Source organism: Malaya genurostris, chromosome 3, assembly GCF_030247185.1.
Source record: "Malaya genurostris strain Urasoe2022 chromosome 3, Malgen_1.1, whole genome shotgun sequence".
In the NCBI taxonomy this organism is placed as follows: Eukaryota; Metazoa; Arthropoda; class Insecta; order Diptera; family Culicidae; genus Malaya; species Malaya genurostris.
This window is the reverse complement of record NC_080572.1, coordinates 201,762,623-201,787,154: the sequence shown is the minus strand read 5'-3', so window position 1 is coordinate 201,787,154 and position 24,532 is coordinate 201,762,623. Positions and strand designations below refer to the sequence as shown.

Here is a 24,532-nt window from a genome sequence, read left to right as displayed (position 1 = left end):
AAATCGCTAGTGATTCTTTTCTAAAAAAACTCCAGTGAAGGTTTTCCTTTCTTTATTTGACGAGCTCAACTCTTCGTATGAAACGAAACATCCATTATCAACTAAATATTGTAAAATTGGTGGGAACGATTATAATCGCATCACAGCGATTCCGACCGCTGTTCCGCATCGCATCTTCCGAGATGACATAGAGAAAGACCAGCTGTCACTTGCTGATGCTCCAAAAATTGTTTTTGCTTATTTGTATGATTCATTGAATGTTTGTGTTTCTAGGTAAAGGAATTGTGGATTATCAAACTAAATCGTTCAGTTTATTCAGAAGATTTGTATCTGCCAACGGTAACAAAAGACATATTTTTGCAAACAAATGATAAAATTAAATCAAAAAATAAAATAAATTAGAACTTCAAAGCAATAAACAATAATTAGCAAATTATTTTATTATTTATTTCCAAACGATGTCATTTCAGAATGAAAAAGTATTTTACAAGAAAATTGAGTGTAAAATCTGTTGACATTTAGATATTCCGATTTGCTTATATGCTGACAATTCGACTGTATGTGCCAAGCCATTTGAAAATTATATGTCATACATTTAGATTAAATCTGCTATTTGGTTGGTGGAATGGAAGTGTATTATCTTTAGAATTTATTGTGATTTCATTTGAAAAAGGATTGAAGTGTTTTACACTCGCATTTGAAGTGTCGAAAAAAGCGGTAATATCAATTGTAAAACACTGTCCACTGTCGATTTTTATCAGTGCATGATATTGATCATGTTGTTTGGAAATGCACCAAATATCGAGACGGCAGGTCTCAGCTCAGGAAGCAGAACAAATTTGCTCAGGTGACAAGTTTCCCTGGCTATTGGTAATTTTTCATCGATTTTAACAAATATATAAATGAAAAGTCACCTTCATAAATAAATCTCAAACTTGATGAGGGTCCAATTTTCGGTTCCTGAATTACAGGGTCCTCCATCTAACATTTTTTTTTGAACTAGCGGTTAATTCGACATTGGTAACCTCAATATCACTTTTGAAAAATAGTGCAGTTTTACTTTGAAAATCAGACGAAGAAGACGCCGATTTTTGTCAAAAAATCATCTTCTCGGATGAGGCATATTTTCATCTCGGCGGGCATGTTAATAAGCAAAATTGTCGCATCTGGGGGACGAAAACCCCCCACGTTATCATGGAGAAGCCGATGCATCCTCAGGGAGTGACGGTTTGGTGCGGATTTTGGTCTGGCGGCATCATTGGGCCCATTTTTCTTCGAAAATGAGGCAGGAGCCGCCGCCACGGTCAATGGCGCCATGATTAGCGATTGGTTCTTTTCGTTACTTGAAGAGGAAGACTTGGACATTATTTGGTTCCAACAAGACGGCGCTCCGTGCCACACAGCCAACGCTACGATCGATCTTCTGCGCACAGTCTTCGAAGATCGAATTATCAATCGAAATTCGGATGTCGTTTGGACGTCTCGGAGCTGTGATTTGACGCCATTAGACTTATCTTTGGGTGGGCTGTCAGAGATAAGTGTTATGTGGACAAGCCAGCGACAATTCAAGCCTTGAAGGACAACATTCGTGCAGCCATAGCTGAAATAAAGCTGCATACAATCGAAAAATGTACTAAAAAACTGGACCGACCGTATGACGTACTGGAAGGCCAGCCGAGGCAGCCATTTGAATGAAATTATATTCCACAATTAACCGGAAGGATTGTACTTTAATATTTGATAATAATATTAATATGAAAAAATAAATTTTGAAATCGGACGAACCGTTTGTGTTTTATTGCATGTTTAAAAAAAAAGTTACATGGCGGACCCTGTACTTTAAGTTTCTATTCCGAGAATGTGTTTTTATAAGTGATAAGTATAGACAAGATGCCAATTCTTTAATATCAGTAAGTAAATTAGGCGGACGGTCGAAAGACTAAAAAGTTCATCGTGATAGCAAAATTGTGTGCGTGTATGTCAAAAATACTAATACTGACTAGATTGATATTCGCAAAATAAAGAGTTCAAATATAAATAAAAAGTTATGTCCGGTACCTGAATTACAAATTTGGATATTTTGAAATTTTTAAATGTTATTAATCCGTAATAAAGATTCAAGATATGAATCAAACTGTCAAATGATCTCACTAAAAATAATGTTGAAAATAGGTAGACTTCAGTAAAAAAATGCATAAAATGCATTTCCGTTTCACATCAACATTTTGATTACTAACATAATCAAACGCAAAAACAGTTGCTTGATCAGTTCAGATTTCTGAACGCACCAAAAAGCAAAAGACTTAGTTTCACAAATTATTATATCATGTCCCCTCAACAGTCGAATTGGCGTGTTTATTTGTTTCAGTGGTAATAACAAAATACCTGGGTCGAAAGTTCAGAGTATTAGGCGCTGGTCTAACAAGCCAGATGACGTCTGCTCGAGTTCTGATCTATAATGATTCTTAGTATCCGTAGGATCGAAGTACTAGCCATGCAATAAGTCCTGTACACTTACGAGTAGGCTGCGGAATCGAGTTGAACAGAAGGTCAAGTTCCGCATCGAAATGTAGCACCCTGACTTTTCTTTGCTTTGATTATACCTAAATGAGTTTGGTTCGAATCGGATTGTCTAATACGTCATGTCTATAGAATATTGAAAGCTTCTGCTAAATCAATGGTTTTAGATGTCGTTTTACTTTGATTTTTTTGAATTGTACACTATCCATTAGTTCAACCTATTTGCATTCCACAGAAAGAATCCGAAAATTTCATAACTAAACTGCTGTTGTACTGTTGTTCAGATTTTAAACTTATTAGTGGAATAATCCAAATACAGCCACTGATTGCATGGTGAGCTAAGTTTCTTGTCAACTTGTACAGTATGAAATGATTACAAATTTCTTGTTCGACCGAGAAACCGTATGTAGATTGCTGACTATCTTGTGATGTTTGTACAGCGTTGTGAATTATTCGAAATATATATGGTTATTTAATGAGATTTATTCGTTTATCTTATCTTCTTCACCTGATGCAGACGTCTGTCATCAAAAGCATGCATTGTATAAACACTGAGTATCTGCCAAGACGCCATGAATTGAAAGTCTAGATTTAAAGCATCGTTTTAAGATTGATTTGTACTTTTAAGTAGTGGTTTGGAATGACATAACTTTCAACATAATTTTTTCGAAAGTTCTTATGAACCAAAACTTGGACAACCGGCTTCTGAATCAAGAAACCAATAAGCATTCAAACGATGCCAAATATTTTTTTTAATAAGCAGATCTATAATTGCATTTGAAGATCAATCAGTCCTACATGCAACTTTGAAGCTAATATAGAACCACAAAAAGCGAAATATTTGGCTGTAATAATGCAGCGATTGATTGCTTGATTTCTGCATTAATATTTTTATACAATGACGTGTAGGTAATGTCACAGACATAATTGGAGGACATGAATACAAATAAAACTGACATTCATCTTTCCCGCATTCGAATATCAATAATCATTCGTATTAGTGGATTGATTGTGTGATTTTTGAAAGTTTTTCAATGTTACGGTGCATCTATACTAAAGTATGGTTTGCAGACGACAAATATATTCTACCACACAGATAACGCTGAACGAATAAGAGTTATATAATACAACAAACAACAATGTTATAGTTGTTTTTTTTGTGAAATTGTTGTACTCTGTGGAGGCAGACCCTGTCAGCTCGGAGCGATATCAATCTTCAGTTCAGCAACGCCATCGCACGGCATCACATTCAACATATCATGTCAATTGTGCTGCTATTTTGTCGCGCACCAATTTGACATTTCTCTTTCCTACTTCTATGTACGAGATTCGATGTGGACTCGCCAGAGGGCGCCATGCTCAACAACCTGCCAATGATTTGTTCGGGTAATGTGAGAGCTGGATATCTTGTTAATATGATGTCTTTGGTGGAGGCAAACTTCGCATAGTTCTTTAAGAATATTTTAATACTAAACAAAAACGATTTATTTATCTTCCCCAGAACCTGAATTCTGGAGCTGCAACCAAGTTAAAGAACTCATTTTCCGAACCCAGTCTTCGAATTTAATTCTAGAATTGAATTATCACTTCCGGGGAAACTCTCAACGGGTGAACACGTTGTATCGTGTTAGTCCGAAGAAAATTCGAGTATTTCGAAAGTAAGAAAGGATTTTTATCCGTACTTTGACGACTCGATGTAGCCACACAGCGAGATTTTCGCTTGTAGTCCAGTGAAAACAAAGTCCATTGGACTATAAACGAAAATTACCTGGGAATATAGCCTAATGTGTTGTGCCATCAAATCGGCGTCATCTCAAGTGAGGTGACGCCAACCAGAAGAAAGAAGAGGAAGAAGAATTGAATTATGAACCTGAAATAAGGAACTAAATTTGTAACGGTTTGTACTTTTGCACCGATCTGGTTCAAAATAATTGTCGCTCTTGTACATATTAATTAATAATAATAATAATAATAATAAAAATAATAAATTAGATTGAAATAATATTTTGCAATAGGATAATGAGGAAAATAATCCTCGCGCTTGTACATACTTGGTAGCAAACCATAGAGGATTGATGTCTTGGATAAGTCTCGTAATGGTTTGGGTCGTGGCTATTGGTGATGAATCACGGCGGCTAATATCGCTGATGAATAATCTCAAATGAACAGCTCGAAGGCACGCTCAAGTGAGTAAATGACCGCCATGCCAAATTTTCGCGATTACCTGCAAAGTCCGCCGCAGTAAAGCGTCGGTTGAAGGTTTCTTGCGTAAGAAATCCGATAGACTCGCTCATTTCGTTTACGAAGCGGCTGGCATCCAGATGTTCTGGAAGTGTAGTGTAACTCTTAGTAAGAGCTAAAGTAATTTTTATAGAAACTTAAAAGGTAACAGTGAGAGAGAATACAGTGAAGAGGTTAAGTGAGATATTAATAAGTTTTTTTTTTAATTTTGCATTAATTCAGTTCCTTGAGACCGGAATCGGTATGCATAGCGACTAATCGTGAGTGTGTTCGAATTCCAGTGAACAAAGGTAACGTATAGACTAACTTTTGGATTTCTAAAGTAACTAAAGTAATTTCGCGTTGGACAGCAGCGCTCGTCCAACGGGCGGTTTATATTGGGCTTAAGTTCTTGGACCGACGGACTATCTATTCTCTACGCGTGACGGAGAATCTCCGAGGCTCGTGTGCAACGCCAAGGCCCGCCATTTTGGTAGTCAAACGGAGTGGTTGGTAAGTTCGCATATTTCGTAGCGAAATTCTCACAGCGGACACTAATTACCGCTCGTGTATTCGAGAGCAGGCACTCGGGCTGTACGTTGTCAATTGCGTACCGAGTAGCCTGGTATGAAGCGGAAGTTCATTCCGTTCTGAGGTGGTCAGCAGCGGAAGCTTAGTACGCGAAGGCCATCCAGAGCACGTTGGCTTTCGTGTAGGACCTTCCCGGGAAAACGTGCGCCACTTGTGACGCTACGTCCGCTCTCGCAAAACAAAGAAATCGGAAGCTTCCGTCCAGCCGCGCCACCCTCCGCATCTTCAATTCGGCCATATCGCACACGAGTCCTGTTACGAATCGCCTTCCCGCCGTTGCCGTTGCCGCGGGCGCGTCACTCGCCGCCATCGTTCCGGCAGCGTCACCAGTCGCCATTACGCCAGGTGTCATCTGCAGCCATCACCATTGACCGTCGCCCATCTTCGTCAGCAAAAACCCTGGTCGCAGGTAGGTGGAAACTTTCATGGCCATATCATTTATTTCCGCCGCATAGAGCTAAGCTGTCCAATACGAATGAACGCAATGAGTCAATAAGAGAATTCGAATTTCCAATTATTGAGTGTTAAGACATCCTTTCCGTTTCTTCCGTTACCTTAAATAAAGTCTCTCTTAATCTCCTCACACGACTTGCGTTATGTTTTATTCGAAAGCTCTATACGTGTCAGCCCATGTTTACCAGATGAGCAGAGTGTTAAGTTGAAGGGTTTTGGCGAAACAAATATTTGGCGAAGGCGAAGATTGTCGTTAACGTTCACAATAGCCGTTCGGGTCGTTCCCTGAGATTCTCAAACCAGAGTCGGGCAGGCAAACGACCGGTGACCTCCCGATTGCGGGAGTGGCGCATATGTCACCGAGTTTTCCTGAATTTTGTGGCTCGACGCACGAACGGTTACAAATTCAATTCCAGAACATAAATTCTGAATCCAATTCCAACATGTAGGTTCTGAATTCTGAATTTGAATTCTGGAACTGGATTTAGGAATTAAATGCTAAAACTAAATTCAGTAATCTGGATACGGATTTTGAACTTAAATTGAGGCACTAAATTCAGTCAAGAAACCAGTTCTAAAAATCTAGTTCCAGAATCTAGAATTAGGATTCAGTTGCAGATGCTTAGTTTTAATTTTTGAACCTGTATTCTGCAACCATATTCTGATACTGAATTCTAAAACTAAATTCTAAACCTTAAATTGAGCTCAGTCACAATACAGGTGCACCAGAATCCAGGTTCTGAATTCAGTGGATCAGAATCTAGGTTCTGAACCGTCGTCCGAATGCGAGAACGGTAAGCAAGCGTGATTAGTTTTCTCTCTTGTTTCCTAAAGTTTGAGAAAACTAAACATTTGAGTTATATATGGTCTTTTATTGTTAAAAATTTACTCATAAATTGCTGATCATATTTCTTAAGGCATAAAAAGAATTATGTTGTTGTGTTCAATACAACTCGAGATATTCACGATTAAGTTCTACCCATTCTTCCGCAAGGCGAATTTCGGATAGGCGCCCCATAGCAAAGTCGTACGTGTTCGCGTAAACGTTAATAAATTTAATACAATAACCTTCTCTCGGACACAGTCACAAATGTTATTTAAATACTCAATAGTTCCAGAGGGAAAGTATGAATTGTCTATTGAAAACACTGCTAAAGGGAAAACCGAGAATAAAGTATATAAGCAATCTTCAGTAAGGTTACTTTTTCATCTGAGGGCTCCGCACGAAACAAAATCCTGAGTACGGGATTGGTCGTTTAAGTATTTCAATAGTATACCCTTGATAAATCGGTTTAAATTGACTTATGTTTTCACGGGTCAATCACAGTTCACCTTAATGGTGTCATCCTCTCGATCATACGAACCATCACACAAAACGCAATCTATAAATATAAGCTCCCTTGCATTTTTTTACTTAGTCAACGTCTGGCTGTAAGCGATTTTAATTCTCCGGTAATCAGCAGACCAATTTGGAACTATGTTTGTATCTCGTTGATTTGTTGATGGGTTTCTTCCATTTAATTTGATTCGAAAGGATTACTTCAATATTTTACGCTTAAAATGGATTGATTTGTCGACAGGGTCGTGTGCATACTGGAATCACAATTTACAAACGAAATTTTTGACTTGCAAACGGATTCAGCTCAAAAATGTGCTATGAAGGGCATCATAGATATTTTTTCACTAAATTGGCTAAACACAAAGAACTATCTCCCAGTTGAGCCTCTAGCAACTATTATTAAACCGAAATTGTCCTCTCCATTGATACTCTGATTGTAATGAAACACAACTTAGACGACAACCCGATTGAACAATACTTCGTTCATGTTCAGATTCGAATGACCAGTGTCCCATCTCAGATCTCACAGTAATCATAATTTTCATGGTATTCACGACAAAATGAGTCAATTTTATATTTGAACCCTTTTGTAAGAAACATTTAAAACGCCTTTCTTTTTATAAATACCTTCTTAGTAACTTCCTAGTTTCATATGTATATGTGTTTGTAACGTACTTCCGTACTTCTTCGTCACATTCGATCTACAATACCTTTGGATTCCATGGCTATGAACACTTGCTACTCCCTCCTCTTTATACAATTTTCTATGATATCTTTATATAAACGTAATTGCTCAATGTATTCCAACTGATAATGATTATTTTATAACGAAAGGCTGTCTAACATCATAGCTACATTCGTACTATAAAATAACTTTTATATATAATTTATTTTACTCCGGCTTTAACCATGTTGGTCGTTCACCGGGGAGGAAAACTCATAGAATAACGATTCAGTTAATATAAATGTTGTTGTAAACTTATTTCCATCACCTTGAGTAGATAGTTTTCTCAATTTACATTAAAATGCACACCTTGATTGTATGATTTTGTCAATTCAGATCAATTTTGAGAATACTTATTTCCCCTTCCTCTTGTACTCGTGAAGAAGTACCAACCCGATCAATTTTCCCTTCCACTTTCCATGTTCGGGGCACTTGCTACACTTGAGGGTGAGGGGTTGAGGTCCCTTATAATCTCTTTTGATTTAGCTTCCTTTTTGTCAGTGAACTTACAACAGATCTCCTCCATGATTACCCTGAGTAGTGTGAAAAGTATCTGTGCTTTTCAAAAAATATCGATTCCCTCCTTTGGTACATGTGCCAAACTTGGTGGCGATTAGTTTAGTTGTTTCGTAGTTATGCTGAGACTTAAAAACATTTGCGTTCATATGCAGATAAAGATTATTTTCCATTAGTTCTTTGAATTACCCGGCAAAATGGAACCAGATCTTATGAAATTATTTAAAGAAAATTGCGTTGCATTCAAATTCTGCGACCTTGAAATGCTTGCCACTCTGTTGTTTTACAAAAAATGAAAGATGAAAATTTAAACCCCGCATTCTAGTCTAAATGTCGATTCTCTTTCAGATTATATAAATTTCGTCATTGACCTCCTCCCCCCATGTTAAGGACACTTGCTATACACACTTCCCCCTGACAATATCCTAATGATCATCTCTAAAGAGCAAGAAGTATATGTGCCAAATTTAATAGAAATCCGTTCAGTAGTTCCGGAGTTATGCCGTTACATCCCCCTTTTTTGCTACATCCACCCCTCATATATATCTTATCTAAGGTATGGAAAATGTTTGCATGGTCTTTAAAAATTATCGATTCTTGTCAAATTTCATGAAATTTTTCACTCTCCCCCCACCGAATATCTTTATAATTTATTTATTTATTTATTTATTAAACAAAATCCATCGGACTGATGTCTAAATGGACTAACAGAGTGGGAAAAAGCCCATCTGAGTTGAAAAATGTATATCATTCTCAGATAGGCATAAAAACCACTATCTTTTAAAACAATCACAAAAATTATATGATAACTACACAACTACTTAAAAGCTATTACAAACAACTTATAACAAATTAAATTATCCATGGTCAGATTATTTCAGAACGCTTGATTTTTTCAACGAAGCGGCGAGAAGGCTCTCCAAACTCAAACAACTCTTCTACTGCAGTGAATGTTTTTATGCATGCCGTAATTGTCTCGTTGTATCCGAATACAGTCCTATGGAATCTGTTCTGAAGCAGGTTTGTGTTATGCAGTGATCTATTCGGTATTCGAACATTAAGGTCATAAAGCAGTTCAGGAGCATCAATCTCTCCGTTGATCAACTTAGCAATTATCAATGCCTGTTGAGTTTTTCTACGTCGCTGTAACGAGTCGATTCCCAACAATTGGCATCTGTCTGAATATGGTGGCAAGTTTACTGGATCTCTCCACGGTAAATTTCGTAATGCCATACGAACAAATCGTTTCTGCACTCGTTCAATTCTAAGGCTACACGATACTTGATACGGAGTCCAGATTACAAATCATATCTAAGTTGTGCAAAAAGTATTTATAATCTTCAAAAAGTTTGATAGATAATTTGTTATGGACTCTCCCCCCATAAAAATACACTTATGAACATCTCTGAAGAGCTAGGAGTACATGTGCCAAGTTTGATAGCAATCCGTTCAGTAGTTTCGGAGTTATGCCATTTCAAGCATTACACCCCCTTTTTTAAAGACACTTGCTACATCCGCTCCTCGTATATTTATATCTAAGATATGCAAAATGTTTCTATGATTTTCGAAACGTATCGATTCTTGTCAAGTTAAATGATTATTTTCATGATTTAATTTTAGGCATTTTTACATCTCTAAGCTTCTGATGAAAACTATTGATATTATTTCTAATCATTCCAGAAGCGTTTGTTTTATTACGTAACTTTGTTTTGTTTACTTGTTAACTATTGACTGAATTGAAGAGTGGTGAGAAACGTGTAAGAAATACGAAAGAGTTTGCAAGCATAAACTTGAAAACAGACAAAGTTAATGATTAAAACAGGAACTAATGAAGTTTAATGTTGTTTACGACGATGCAGTATATCACGAGTTGGACCATTGAGAAAAATCATAAGTTGAGATTTGAAATCACGGTACTCAATCCAAGCCCGAACGACATGATCAATCTCGCAATTGACTTCAAAACTCATCATAACTGAAAAACTCGCAAGCATTGAGTGCATTGCTTGACGCCAACGCTGCCTCCAAAGCAACGCTTTACGTATTATCCATCGCGCAAAAATCTTTTCCAACTGCCGACGCAGTAGGCGTATTGACATCAACAACTGAAAATTTCTTCATTGTTTGTTTGAAATTGAAGGAATCAAGATGCTGAATCGCTTCCAGTCCGCGTTGGTGCCTCTGCTGATCGTGGCCAGTGTTTTGGCGACCCATGCTGCTTCCGTAGGACCGGAAGCTATTCAAAGCTATACGGAGAATGTGCTCGCGAACGAATCCGGCACGAGAATGATTCCCGATAGTGGTACTTTCCACGAAAAAGCCGGTACTGATTTTCAACTATCAGACGAGAATTACCTGGTGGCTTTTGAATGCCTAGAAGACGATTGGAGGTAAGTTTTTTTTCTAAAATATCATACTTTTTCGGGTTCAATTCCCCACAGCCTTGTGGGTACTTGTAATTAACCGATGCGGTGAGATGCGAATCGATCCGTAGTAGGAATTTGGGATTTTTTTTTAGGAATAAAACATCCAGCAGTGAAGAAAGAAGTGATTTCGTTCCAAGTATCGGGTGCAAGAGGTAGACTACGGTTACTCCCCAGGACATGGATTTTTGTTTAATGATTTTTCGCTGAACGTTGGATCTGATGAACTTGATGACAAGTAGAGTCGTATGGTCCAATTCCGTTTTTCGGGAAGTATCAAGCTTGCATTTTCCACGACTGGAGTAACCGGAACCATGATCACCGGATCCTTTGGTCAGATGTCACCGGGCATCTTTAGAACGTCGAACACACCAGAATCAACTGAAGAAGTCCACAGCTAAGGATGTTGCAAGTGTTGGAAAACAGGCTGAAGATTCATTAGCTGCTGTTATGTAAATTAAAGCGATTGATCGAAATAGTTGAATAAAACTTTTGTTTTAGAACCCTAAGTATTTTATTTTTTATTTTATTATAAATTTTCAAAAGTATATGAGGAGAAATGAAGTAAATGGTCCGGTAAAAGCTCTTCAATCAATTATCATTCCTTTTTTTGACGTTCGATCCGACTTGTATCGTTTCGGTGATATAAAGTGTTATCCGTCTTCGATTAGTTCCGTTTCGTGTCAGTGCAAGCTGTCTGTGAGAACGATTGAATTACGCTTAAAACTGAACTATTGATCTCTCAAATTAGGGTGGCCATAAATCTTGGGAATTCAGATATGTTTCTTCTCATATGTTTAAAAAATCAGGCTTCAATGCGAAAAAGTGTGCAACCGGGTTAAATATCTGAAATGGAAGCTTAATTGAGTAAACCATATTATCGTTTCTACATTAAAAATCTGGCTTGGTGAAAAACAGTCCAAAAAGGTTCCGGGAGGAAAGTTTTAATTTTAGGTCGGATTTATACATAACCTTCAAACATATCTTGAATGTGGATCTAGTTGTTAAATCATGAAAGAATTTTATATTTTTCCTCTGTATTATTTTTATTGATTTGTCATTTTTTTACCAAGTCCCGGACTCCTACGATTACGAAATAGAATGATCATATAAATTATAATTTTCGTTTTAAAATGAATATTTATTGTATGTATTTCTTATTTTTATGATAGCGTGAAGTGTTGGAGTGTTGCAGAACTGCGAATGAGACGATACACAAATTCGTTAGAAGAGAAGTTTGAATTTGAATTGATTATTGACTATGATGTAGGCACATAAAACTTTAGTAAAACCGATATGAAAATGTTAACGCTATTATTATCATATCGTTACAGGGTTCATTTAGGAGTTCTGGTGAAGAGGACAATGTCTTTACTTTTGTAACATGGATGGAGTCGACGTCATACACAGATGTTGAGACTGAAACTGGTGTAGATGAAGAAGTACCCTTTGTATCAAGTGCATTTGATGAAGTGCTCATAAGTAATCCACGTGATAAAGAAGGAATCGCTTCTGTAGAGATGCTAGCAATACGAAAGCAACCAGCTGCACAGGGCTCTAATATGACATTACCAATTTATATCATTATTACATATTTTTATTTATCTTTACTTAGCTATCTATTTGTCGTCGTGAACATGAAACCGTTGTTCTCATCGTCGGGTGATTTGAGTATTTTTACTCATTCGGGTAAGAATTTGTCATTATTAGAAATCCTATGAGTTAATCATACTTTTTTGAAAATTCATAGGTAATAGAATAACATTGTCCGATGTCCCTGCTGCAGTTCCCGCTGACGTCGATGTTGGAGTAAATCCAAATAACGAATCCATAATCGCACCAACAACCGAAGAATCAAATGAATGTAGTGGCGATACATTCGAAGATGCACTTGGCGTTACTCCTGAAGATTGGAGTTTCCCCGTTTCAAATCGAGTTTCATCAAACATCTCGGAAGTTGGCGCTGCTACGGTGCGCTCAAATGAACATGCTGACTTGTGTTATCCTGCTGGTCCAAGCTCTGCTATATGTGATCCTGTATCGGTTAAAAAGTTAGATTTGCCACTGGTTGTAAGTGAATTGAATTTTTTGAATACTATCGAACTATATTACTATTATCTCTTTCACAGGAACCTTTAAACAGAGATGGAACCGACATAAACGCAGCATTGATAACTCTGGCTTCTTCCGCGTTAAATCTGGCTGATTCTCGGTCCTCTCAGTTTATGTTCATGGAGTTGCATCGTGAATTGGATGACATTCTCCGAAAATTATCAACGATTGAAGCAATGAAGCTCGGAGTTAGCATTTTGGAACAAGCGAATGAAATTTTGGAAAAGAATCGAAGCCAACAAAAGTAGATTAGCCTCATTGTTTCTATGCTCAATTATTTTTACATTACATTTGTACATCTACATGGGATTATCATTTGTAATAATAAAAACTTTATTATATCAAAACAAATTTGATCTGTTTCTTCATAAACTAAATCGAACTCCATTTCATCGAGGGTTATCCGATGTATTCTCAAAGACACTTCGCCTATTGAAGAAGTAATCCTCACTTTGATTGAATGAACAATTTTGAAACAATTCAGATACATTTTAAATTTTACACATCCTTACCAAAACTATTAGCAAATAAATTGATTAGGGTTTGTACTGCAATCGTGAAAATATGTAAACTTGAATTAGGAAAATTACAATATTTTATTTTGTATTTAATAGATATTTTTTATTCAGGTTGTTTTGCGTACAAGCTTTACGTGGTCGATTGAGGTGATTTTTTAATTAAACTATTTTGTATATTGGATCTCCTTGTCACCCTTTTTTTTGGGGCGAGAGGGGCTTCCATTTCCATCCAGTGAGGATTGAGGAGCACTTACAATATTTATTAGATTGAATTCGTATCATGACCATTCTGTAGTGTTATACTACAGATAACCCACATCCAAGCTCATACAAATTTATTTTTTAAAACCTGTTTAAAGGATACAAGTGAAAATTCATTACACATCATAATTTCGTACGATTTTGCACTCATGAATTACCACTGTGTGCAAGATCAAACGCAAGAGTCCTTAAGTTATTGCTGGGCTACCCAACGCGCAGAATTGCTGCTTAACGATCAATATGCCTAGTAGTAGTAGGTTATCTATTATCTGTGATTCAAACGGATGGTCACATGGTCCCTTAGGCTATTTTATTCACATATGGTTTTCGATTTCAGAATGTTTAGAAGTGATGTTGTAAAAAAGGGCCACGGTATGCTTCCCCATCAAGATTGAATTTGGAAACCCTTCAACCTTAAATCTTAAACTTTGATTTAAATGAAAAGTCTCATGGTCCCAGAGAGATTCATTGAATTCCATTTGGATACAACTACAGAAGTACAGGGTGATGAGTAATAAACAATTCAAATCATTTGAAGTGACGATGAAAAATACATACAAATTTTTCCAAATCCTTTCAATTTGCAGAATATGTTGTTTGATGACTAAATTAGTTATGTCGGCCTCCAGCTCCCTACTCCGAAAGATCCAGAAATAATGATCAAAATCTCCAAAATGAAACTCGAATCTTTCATTTATATATATATATATATATATATATATATATATATATATATATATATATATATATATATATATATATATATATATATATATATATATATATATATATATATATATATATATATATAAATACTAAGGTTTTTTTTTATGCGGCTTTTTATGCTACTTTTTTATGCGAATTTTCAGAGTTATACGTTTTTTTCATGCGGTTTTTTTTATGCGGTGCGTAAACTCGCATAAAACAAGACTTCAGTGTATATAAAAATGGATGTAAGTTTGGATGTTTATAACGCTATAACTTCGGAAGTACTGAACGGATTGCCACCAAACTTGGCATAGGTACTTCTTGCATTTCAGAGATAATTTAAGGAGTATTTTTATAAGGAAGGGAGCGTAGCAAGTTTCATAAACAAGGGGGGGGGGGTCATGGAAAAAATCATATAACTTGACAAGAATCGATACATTTTGAAGACCATAGAAACATTTTGCATACCTTAGATATAACTATACGGGGGGGTGGATGTAGCAAGTGCCTTTAAAAAGGGGAGTGTAATGTTTGTAATGGCATAACTCCGAAACTACTGAGCGGATTGCCATCAAATTTGGCACATATACTTCTTGCTTTTCTGAGAAGGTCATCAGGGTATTTTAATAGGGAAGGGAGCGTAGTAAGTGTCTTTAACAGGGGGGTCATGAAAAAATTTGTCTAATTTTACGAGAATCGATACTTTTTAAGACCATAGAAACATGTTGCATACTTTAGATATGATTATATTGGGGGTTATGAAAAAATTCATATAACTTGACGAGAATCGATACGTTTTGAAGATCATAGAAACATTTTGTATACCTTAGATATGATTATGGATGGATGTAGCAAGTGTCTTTAAAAAGGGGGTGTAATGTTTGGAATGGCAAAACTTCGAAACTACTTAACGGATTGCTATCGCACTTGGCACAGATGCTTTTTGCTCTTCAGAAATAGTTGTAAGGGTATTTTTATGGGGGAGGGAGCGTAGCAAGTGCCCTTAACAGTAGTCATGAAAAAATGTATTCAATTTGACGAGAATCGATACTTTTTGATGACCATAGATACTTTTTGCGCAACTTTATACGGGTATTCGTGTGAGGTGGATGTAGTAGGTGTCTCTAAAAGGGGATGTAATGCTTGTAACGGCATAACTCCTGAACTACTGAACGAATTGTTATCAAATTTGGTACAGTACACCTAAAACCATTTCTTGAGCTCGGCATAATAAAATACCGAAACTGATCAGCAACACTTAAATTTGCTGATTGCTCAGTAATCAATACGCATGTTTCTGAACTTTGTTAAATGCATTCACTGATATTTCGGTAAAATGCTTCACTTTGCCGAAATTTGGCATAATTGCTTGCTGAATTTATTAGTAAATAACAGATATGCCGATATCAGCAGAGACGTTTGCCGAGATTTCGGAATATGCGCTAGCTGTTGCCGAGATTCAGCACAACAGCTGTCATTAATTGCCACGTAACATTTTCGGTTCGCATTGCGCGATTATTTTCTGATGAAATTCTCTAGTGAAAAAACGGATAATCTTCGAAGAAGTGTGGAACCACTTGCAAGTAAAAATATTGAATAAATAGCTTGAATGTTTCGCTTTATAAAAAGCGTCTTTATCAGAGCACTCGCGATTATAAGGGAAAACACCCAACTCGGAGCTCAAAGCGTCCTTGAGACAAAACTTTGGGGGATATGCGAAAAAATAACCCAATGCATGGAATAATTCAATGGATCAAAGTAAGTTTATTTGAACAATACCGTATATGCATCATTAAATATTGAAAATTTTTGTAAACCAGAAATCAATATATATATATATATATATATATATATATATATATATATATATATATATATATATATATATATATATATATATATATATATATATATATATATATATATATATATATATATATATATATATATATATATATATATATATATATATATATATTTATTTTCATATTTCCATTATAAAAATCGCCACACGAAAATTTTTCAACTTCTTTGTATAGACGCCAAACAAAAACTAACCGTACGATATGCGTTAAAATTTGACAGAATGTGTATAAAAGTGTTGCCAACGTTGAGAGAATAAAAGTTTACCGATTGGACAAGCGCGGAAATTTTAAAATAAAAATTCCAATTCTTTTTTGATCATAAGGTATAACACTCGGCCCTCCGGGCCTCGGTTCAAAGGTCGGTTTTCACAGTGATTGCATAACCTTTCTATATGAGAAAGGCAAAACTTCCTAAACGTATTTGAAAATAATATATTAGTAAATAAAGGTTCTAACTTCCTAAAACCCTAGCTTTAGAATCCTAGATAGTGTTTCACAATTATTCGCCTATTTTTCAAATATAAATCTGTTGATGAGAGAGTTTGAAAATTGCATTTTCGATGTCATCATGATCGGTCGTGTCTCGTACACAACCCTGTAATTTTTTTTACTGTGTATTACGTAAGTGCTATCAAACTCGAAGGCATGCGAACAAACTTTTTTATAAAATACTTATTCATAAAACGTGTCCTGATTAGACAGACGAGTTAAGCTAACACTGGGAAAAAAAATGCTGAAACTGAACGATATCTGTTTGTCAAACTTGTCGCAATCATTCTTGCTGTTTCGATTGACTACGAAAATTTCATAAAAACGATTCATTGTATTCATGGAGACCCATATAAACCCAAACTAATCTCTGAAAATCCTTAGACGTCGTGAATTCCCAACTACTGAATTATTTAGTCAGCATCAGTGACAAAACATTGATGGTGGAAATTTACCATCTCGCGTGCTCTGCATTGTTTATTCATTAAAATGGGTTCATCCTTCTTCAAAGTGTACCGTTACGGATGTCAGAATCTGACCGGCACATAGTTACTACAACTCGCTTCAAGCCAGGGCTTTCGAATAAAAAAGATACGTTTTACTGGTACTGTGCTCGGCGATGGGGGATATCTTATCAATTATCACATATTTGTTCATTTCACAAGTATGTCTGAGTTTTGGTTTACATCTCGAAGGAACCAATGGAGTTGGTTGGTGGCTTCCGGGAGGGGCTGCAGCAGAAGCACCTCTATAGAGCGCTTCTAACCGAATCTAGCTGCTCATTCAGTTCCAAAACGTGGAACGCACAAGTTGTACATTTCCCCTCAATCAGTTGAATAGAATACGGCCCCCTATGATCACCAATGGATCAGTCCCAGTGTTTTGGGCTAGTGGTTTATGGAAGCAACTTTCCATCATTCAGCGTAGAGTGTGACTATGTGTATGAAATATTCAGCCGAAAAAAAAACACGAAAAACCTGCGGATCCGGCAAACGAACGAGAGGTTTCGGTAAATATTCAACCACAAACGGTGATGTACCTGTTCTACCAGACTAAGTACACAGAATACAACTACCACGTTGTTGAACCCTTTCTCGAAGCGAAAAGTTTGTTTAACTAGCGGATAGGTGACGGAAACAAAGGGAGGGCAACGCAACGATGGAGCGCACCGCGGAGAGCGGAAATCGTTTTGTAGAGTGGGCGCTTGAGTGTCGCAGGTATTGCTCGGTGCAGAGATAAGCTCGATGGGTCCAATTGGTCTGTTCGGAAGCAAGGGAAACGGAAGAGGGAGGAAGCTAGCAGTGCGATAAACATGTGATAACAATATGATAAAATTGAAAACGTCTCACCGCATGCGATAAAGTCGACCACGCCGGCGAAGTGCGCCAGTTTACGATCTGCCGCGAGCGTATGTGGTTGGGTGCACAACCCTATTCATCCCGATGAATTCCCCCGGTCACTGTCGTTGGAACTGTTGCATTCAAAGGTAGGGCAGTGCTTTTCGAATATGAAAATAAAGAGAGCTATCCGTCGACAGTAGGGATATGATTCACTGTCATGGAATTGCTCTCTTTATGTACAATTCGATATTCAACGTGTATTTTTTCTTTGCTGCTCACGTGATTTGCTGTCATCACCTGTTATATCACTAGCGTTGACAGCTTTTCTGGTGGTTCTAAGTTATTGGGCAAGAATTCGGTATGTATGCTAAATCCGCACAGATGATATAGATAAAAATATGTTTATTAGAAATGGTTTCTCTTGTTCGCTACAGTAAAGTATATGAAAGTTTAGGCACTTTTAGATTGATTTGGTTCTGCTGCCATCTGTACTCATTTCATCCAGCATGGCAGTATAAGCAGTGTAGTGTCATCATTTATCATTGCACAATCACCATCACCGTTGGCCCTCGTGGTTTCACACATTGCTTCTGTTATCACATTTCCCAGTGAACATACGCTACCTACTATAGCTATCAATACTAGTACAGACAAAAAGAGTTAAAATTTTTATGGTTCTATCCGGTGATTCTTGCGTTTTCCGCATACGAGGCAAGCCCGATTTGTACTGCTGTTCGGGCAAACAAGATCATCTAAATGAGTGCAAAAATTAACTACCTTTCCACTAACGACATTAATCTGAATAACATCTACAATGTAGTCAGGTGCTCTTGATAGTTACAATATTATCACATGTTTTCTTCCTTATTTTACTACGTGCGAACTTCACCCAAAAAAAATCAACCTATTTAAAATCGTCCAAATCAAGTGATTTGATGTATTCGTCGATTTTCTGCTTCAGCTTTCCATTTTCCACCAACTCGTTGGTGGTGAGTTCCACGTTCGTCATCGGGGACATGATCTTTTCACGACTGAACCATTCCTGAATGGCAGTACGTTCGTATGTGAATCCATCTAATGAAAAAGACAAGTAAAAAAACAACAAACACATGATGAGAGCGTTATTCGCGTTTCTTTTTTTGTTGTTCTAACTAAAACCAATCAATCACTCCGGTACAATGGCAGTCCATGATAAATTATCACATCTTTGTCCTAATTGACAAAGATGATGAAAATGAACGAAACATTATGAAATGTTGCTTCAAATAACATTGAATGTTTGAAATCATCGAATGTTATTCACCAATGAGCAGCTCCAGCGATGAGTAGCAAAAGTTCTTATACTCCGATCGGGATGAAACTTTGCACTCGTTTTCAATATGACGAACCATTTATTTTGAACGAATGTGCATGGAACTGGAAAATTACCTAATATTGAATACTTTACACCAAATATACTATATATCAATATGGATCACTCCTGCGATTCACGAGGGACATCACAGTAATGCCCCGTTTACACTTCTGCTGGCTGCCAGCATGCTGGTGTCAGTGTGCTGCCCTCTTGGGAAAAAACGTTCAACTGTGGTCCAATGATCCAAAGCAGCAGAAGTGTAAACGGGGCATAAAGTGCGGTGGCAAAAAAGGTTACTACTACACTACAAATTTTTTAATGCACATATGACAGTTTTCCAAATCAGTACACTCCAAATATCTCGATATACACTGCACGAAAAAATAAGCTGTAAATACGGTTTAGAATCGCAATCTGATACTAATTCGGATGAAAACATTTTGTTTTTATAAAAATCCCTATTTATACAAATATGTGTGGAATGTGCACGCAGAACTAAACAAATTAATCTTAATGTTAGTTCCAGAATTTAACCAACATTTCCGAATTATGTACTATAATTTCTTGATTTGAAAGAATACGGTTACGGTGATAGGAATATACAATATTAGATTGTTTAATAAATAAATAAATGCTTCAAAAAAAAAAACTATTTAGTATATGAATAAACCGTAATTCGTCTCAAAGAGAGCTATCAATAGAAGTAAAAGTAATAAGTATAACTTGTACTTTTGCTTACTGCATTGCACTTATCATACTATTAATTAACATTTTTTCAGTCCTAAACAAACTTTCTATTTGTCGAATTTTGGAATGGTTTGTCTGTTGAATGAAATTCAATTACTTTTCAGAAAATTAATATCGAAATTTCAAAATTTGACTAAAAGTTTAAACTATTCGCAAAACAGTGCACAGCAAGGGGCAGATCGCTTTGTACATACACTTTTGATTATAGACAATTTATAGAAATGATTATTTTCTTTTACATTCTAACTTTCCCTGAGAGAAAAGATTGAATGTCATGAACGCAATGAAAAAAATATCACAATTGAAGTAACTTGTGATACACCGTTCATTTCATTTTAATTTTGTTCTATATATCAGAAGTGATCTGCCGAACATTGCCTTCACAGCCTATAGGTTTCGTCTTTTCAGCACTATTCATAACATTCATGAGCAAAGTTAAATACTATTTTATAACTCTTGAAAGTGAAGACGATAGGTCTAAAAGAGCATAATTCTACATTATTTATAGGCGATATTTACTTTCGTCAGAAAAAAAACACATTTAAATATGAAAATGTTCACACCTCTATGTGGGCATCATGCTCAAGTATTTTTGACATTTCACTTCTAGGTGCACGCTAAACGCATACTATTAAACATGACTGAACTAATAGCCTTTTTCGTCACGAGATGGTGTTATTGTGATGTCTTTTTCTATTTGTATTGAATTCGTTAAAGTGATCCATATTGATATATAATATATTTGTTTACACCCAACTTCCAGTTTCCATTCAATAATCGAATTTTTAGGCTTTAAGCAGTTTCCATAAGGACTCCCAAAAAAGTACACGTGTGTAATGTCAGAGACATAACTGGATGTCGTGAATACGAATAAAACTGTCACTCTTTCTTTATACTTTCGAATATCAATTAGTTGATCGATTGTGTGAATTGTGCAAGCTTTTCTCTTTTTCACTACTAGAATTTGACACCATACTCCTAAACAGTATAATTCTTTATGATAATATAATGGTTCTGAAAGGAATCTTTCATTAATGGCTTCTAAGTCGGTGCTATGCATTTTATATAGCAAATCAGTAGAAAGTTCTACTACAAACTACAAGTGGTTGAAAAATGGGCCGTATACAGTATAGTGAAAAAAATTTCGCTTAATTCTTTAGGTATACAATTATTGTTCTAAACAGAAACATACAGAATTTTGATGTCAATTATTTCGTTTCGAATTTAAATATTTCAGTGAGAAAAGTTATCAAAATACCGTACGAGATAAATTTCTGGCATTCAGAAGGGCTAAATTGTGTAATTCTCTAAGATATTGAAAACTGTTGCGAATTTTACACTGCGAAAATTGCACAAAGCTAATAAAATTATCCTGAAACTGGCTCTGTGACATGAGCTTTTGAGGCTTTACACCACGCAAAAGGTCTACTTTCATTGCCAGTTTTCATTCAAAGATTACCTTTTCTATTTGTTCAGTAGATTCTGATATGTGCCTGACTACCTCAAAACCGTCGTCTGGATGCGAAAAAAGCAAGCAAGCGTGATGAATTTTTCTCATTATTTGCAAGTTTTAGAAAACTTTCTTATTCAATTATTTTTAGGGTGTTTTCACGCTGTTGAAAATTTAATCACGAATTCCTGTTCATATTTCCTATAGCTTGTAAGAAAATATGTTGGATTAAGTACATCAAAAGATATTCGTGGTAAAGTTCTGTCCATTCTTGTACAGGGTAAATTTTGAAAAGACGCCCCATAGTAAAGTAAATCGTATTCAGGACAAAAGAACCGATTTGAAGAATTCTGGAATTAGGAACTGGACCTGAGCTCAAGAACTAGATTCAGAACTTAGAACAGACTCAGAATTCAGTTGGATTTTAGTAGACTACAATTTCGAAACCGAAATCAGTTTCGGAATCTTTTTCCAGAATCCAGTTCAGCACGCAGGCTCTGAATTCTAAACCCATATTCCGGAACTAAGCTCTGAAACTTGACTCTTCGTCGCTGCTGGTTGATGACATCGCTCCCTCCACGACCGGAAAGCAAATGAGAACTGCGACCTGAGCGTTTGAGGTTTTAATAACCACGCAGAAGGTGCGGTGCACACGACCGAAAGCAAATAATAAATCATTCTCACGACGTCTGCTTCCATCCAACATACAAGAAGAAATGATCGATTTTCGCCACGATTCCCCTTTTACCTATACGCATGAAGATATGTGCCTGACTACCTCAAAATCGTCGTCCTTGCGCGAAAAAGTCAAGCAAAAGTAGAGTTTTCCGCGTTGTTTTCAAAATTTTAGAAAACTTAATTTTTGAGTTGTTTGTGGTTATCTCACACTGTTCAAAATATTATTCTAAATTCCTGATCATATTTTTGATGAAATGGTGAAAGAATTATGTTGCTGCCGTTAATACAAGTCAAGATATTCACGATTAAGTTCTGCCCATTCTTCCATGTGGCTAATTTTGAAAAGGCACCCCATAGTAAAGTAAGTCGTATTCACGACAAAAGAATACTGATAGACAGGGCTTTTTTCGTGCCTCTCAAGCAAATTTCGAAAACATCACCGTGACTCATTCGGGGAATTTTTAGGCTGATCATACTTATCAATCCGTAAATGAGTTTCGTCATCAACTAACCAGACCAGCTTATCGGAATAACGTTGATACCAATCTTGATGGTATGCCCGTAATTTCAGGACCGGAAGTTGTATCCGGATGAAATTAGGTAGAGTTATATGAGACCTTTCACTTGAACCTAAGTTTGTGAAAATTAGATGAGCGGTCTCTGAGAAAGTACACATTTTTAGTTCGTAACTCTTGAACCGGAAGTCGGATCCAGATGAAATCTAATAGCATGCTATGGGACTACAAGGCCTTTTATTTGACTCTAAGTTTGTGAAAACCGGTCCAGAAAATCGAGTTTTAGAAATAGAATGAAAATAGAATTATTATTTATAGAGTGCTTTTTTCCAAAATCGACTTGAAACATTTCTGAAGACACCAAACCAATTTGACCAACTATAATCGAGATATATGTTTTTGTGAATTTTTAAGAATTTTTTGCCTAGTCCCTTTTCAGATGTTAAGCTAGACCCAAAATTGTCCTTTTTGGTTATGGAAAATTTGATTCAATTTCTCAGCTAAAACAATTTGAAAGCATTTACAAAACTTCAAGTTTCTGAAAGAAAAATGCCATTTAAACACTAGAATATGACATTACAGAGCAAGAACTATGAATTTGTTGATAGTGATTCTTCTCATAGAAGTAATTTTTATCAAGATTAAGTATAAAAGTCGAAGAACTAGCTAAGACCAATAAATTTGCCTACCCCTTAAAGACCCTCATAATGGCATTCCTTCCAATAGCTAGAAATTTTTTGAAGCAGTTATCAGCTCAATGGCCAATTGTCTCAGGTTTTGTATCTTTTGATGGATAATTTATCACCTGCCGCAAATGATACAATCACTGTCCTGCAGTGGAATTGTCGAAGTATCATGCCAAAACTTGATTCATTTAAAATTTTATTGCATAGCCAAAAATGTGATGTATTTGCTTTATGCGAAACATGGCTTACTTCAAACATAGCTTTAAATTTTAATGATTTTAACATTATACGTCTCGATAGAGACTCTCCGTATGGTGGAGTGCTTTTGGGAATTAAGAAATGCTATTCCTTTTATAGATTAAACATCCCTTCAACTTCTAGTATAGAAGTTATTGCTTGCCAAATAAACATTAAAGGCAAAGATATTTGCATAGCTTCGGTTTATATTCCTCCAAAAGCACAAGTTGGACAGCGACAGCTTAATGAAATGGTTGAAGCCCTTCCTGCTCCACGATTGATTCTGGGGGATTTAAATTCGCACGGAATGATGTGGGGTTCCGTTTACAATGATAGCAGATCATCTTTAATACAAAACATTTGTGACAATTTTAGCACGACGGTATTAAATATGGGTAGCATGACACGGATCCCAAGACCTCCTGCACGCCCAAGTGCATTAGATCTATCTCTTTGCTCAACATCAATTCGACTAGATTGCACCTGGAAAATATTGCCTGATTTACACGGTAGCGATCATTTACCAATCATCATCTCAATTAGCAATAGCAATTGCATTGCTACTTCAGCTAGTATTCCATATGATTTGACAAAAAATATCGACTGGATTAAATACCAAAGTAGTATCTCTAGTATTTTGAATTCAATGGAAGAGCTCCCTCCACTTGAAGAATATGACTTCCTCATTTGTTCGATTCTGGAGGCAGCAGAACATTCCCAAACTAAACGCTTTCCTGGGCCAACGACTAACAGAAGGCCTCCCAACCCCTGGTGGGACAAAGAGTG

The 24,532-nt window shown here is 36.4% G+C and overlaps 2 protein-coding genes and 1 long non-coding RNA gene across 4 annotated transcripts in view; 2 read left to right on the top strand and 1 right to left on the bottom strand.

Moving 5' to 3' along the window:
• Positions 1-11,343: 11,343 nt before the first annotated feature.
• Positions 11,344-24,532, bottom strand: part of LOC131435154 (WD repeat, SAM and U-box domain-containing protein 1-like) — a 61,029-nt gene continuing 47,840 nt past the window's right edge. Inside the window, exon 8 of one of the 2 annotated variants that reach the window (XM_058602747.1) lies at positions 11,344-11,632. In XM_058602747.1, coding sequence (XP_058458730.1) covers positions 11,625-11,632 — 8 coding nt within the window. In that variant the 3' untranslated portion in view covers positions 11,344-11,624. Of the gene's footprint in view, positions 11,633-18,461; positions 19,154-24,532 lie in introns of those variants that run through there. The other variant, XM_058602746.1, reaches the window with a different exon arrangement.
• LOC131435156 (uncharacterized) lies at positions 11,956-13,185 on the top strand. The gene is made up of 3 exons (XR_009230464.1): positions 11,956-12,052; positions 12,121-12,856; positions 12,916-13,185. It is a non-coding gene; the product is annotated as an uncharacterized LOC131435156 (long non-coding RNA).
• The window catches only part of LOC131435155 (uncharacterized), a 33,207-nt gene continuing 26,693 nt past the window's right edge, over positions 18,019-24,532 (top strand). The window contains exons 1-2 of the mRNA XM_058602748.1: positions 18,019-18,225; positions 18,392-18,437. The gene's annotated coding sequence lies outside the window, so the exon portion shown is untranslated. The remainder of the gene's footprint in view (positions 18,226-18,391; positions 18,438-24,532) is intronic.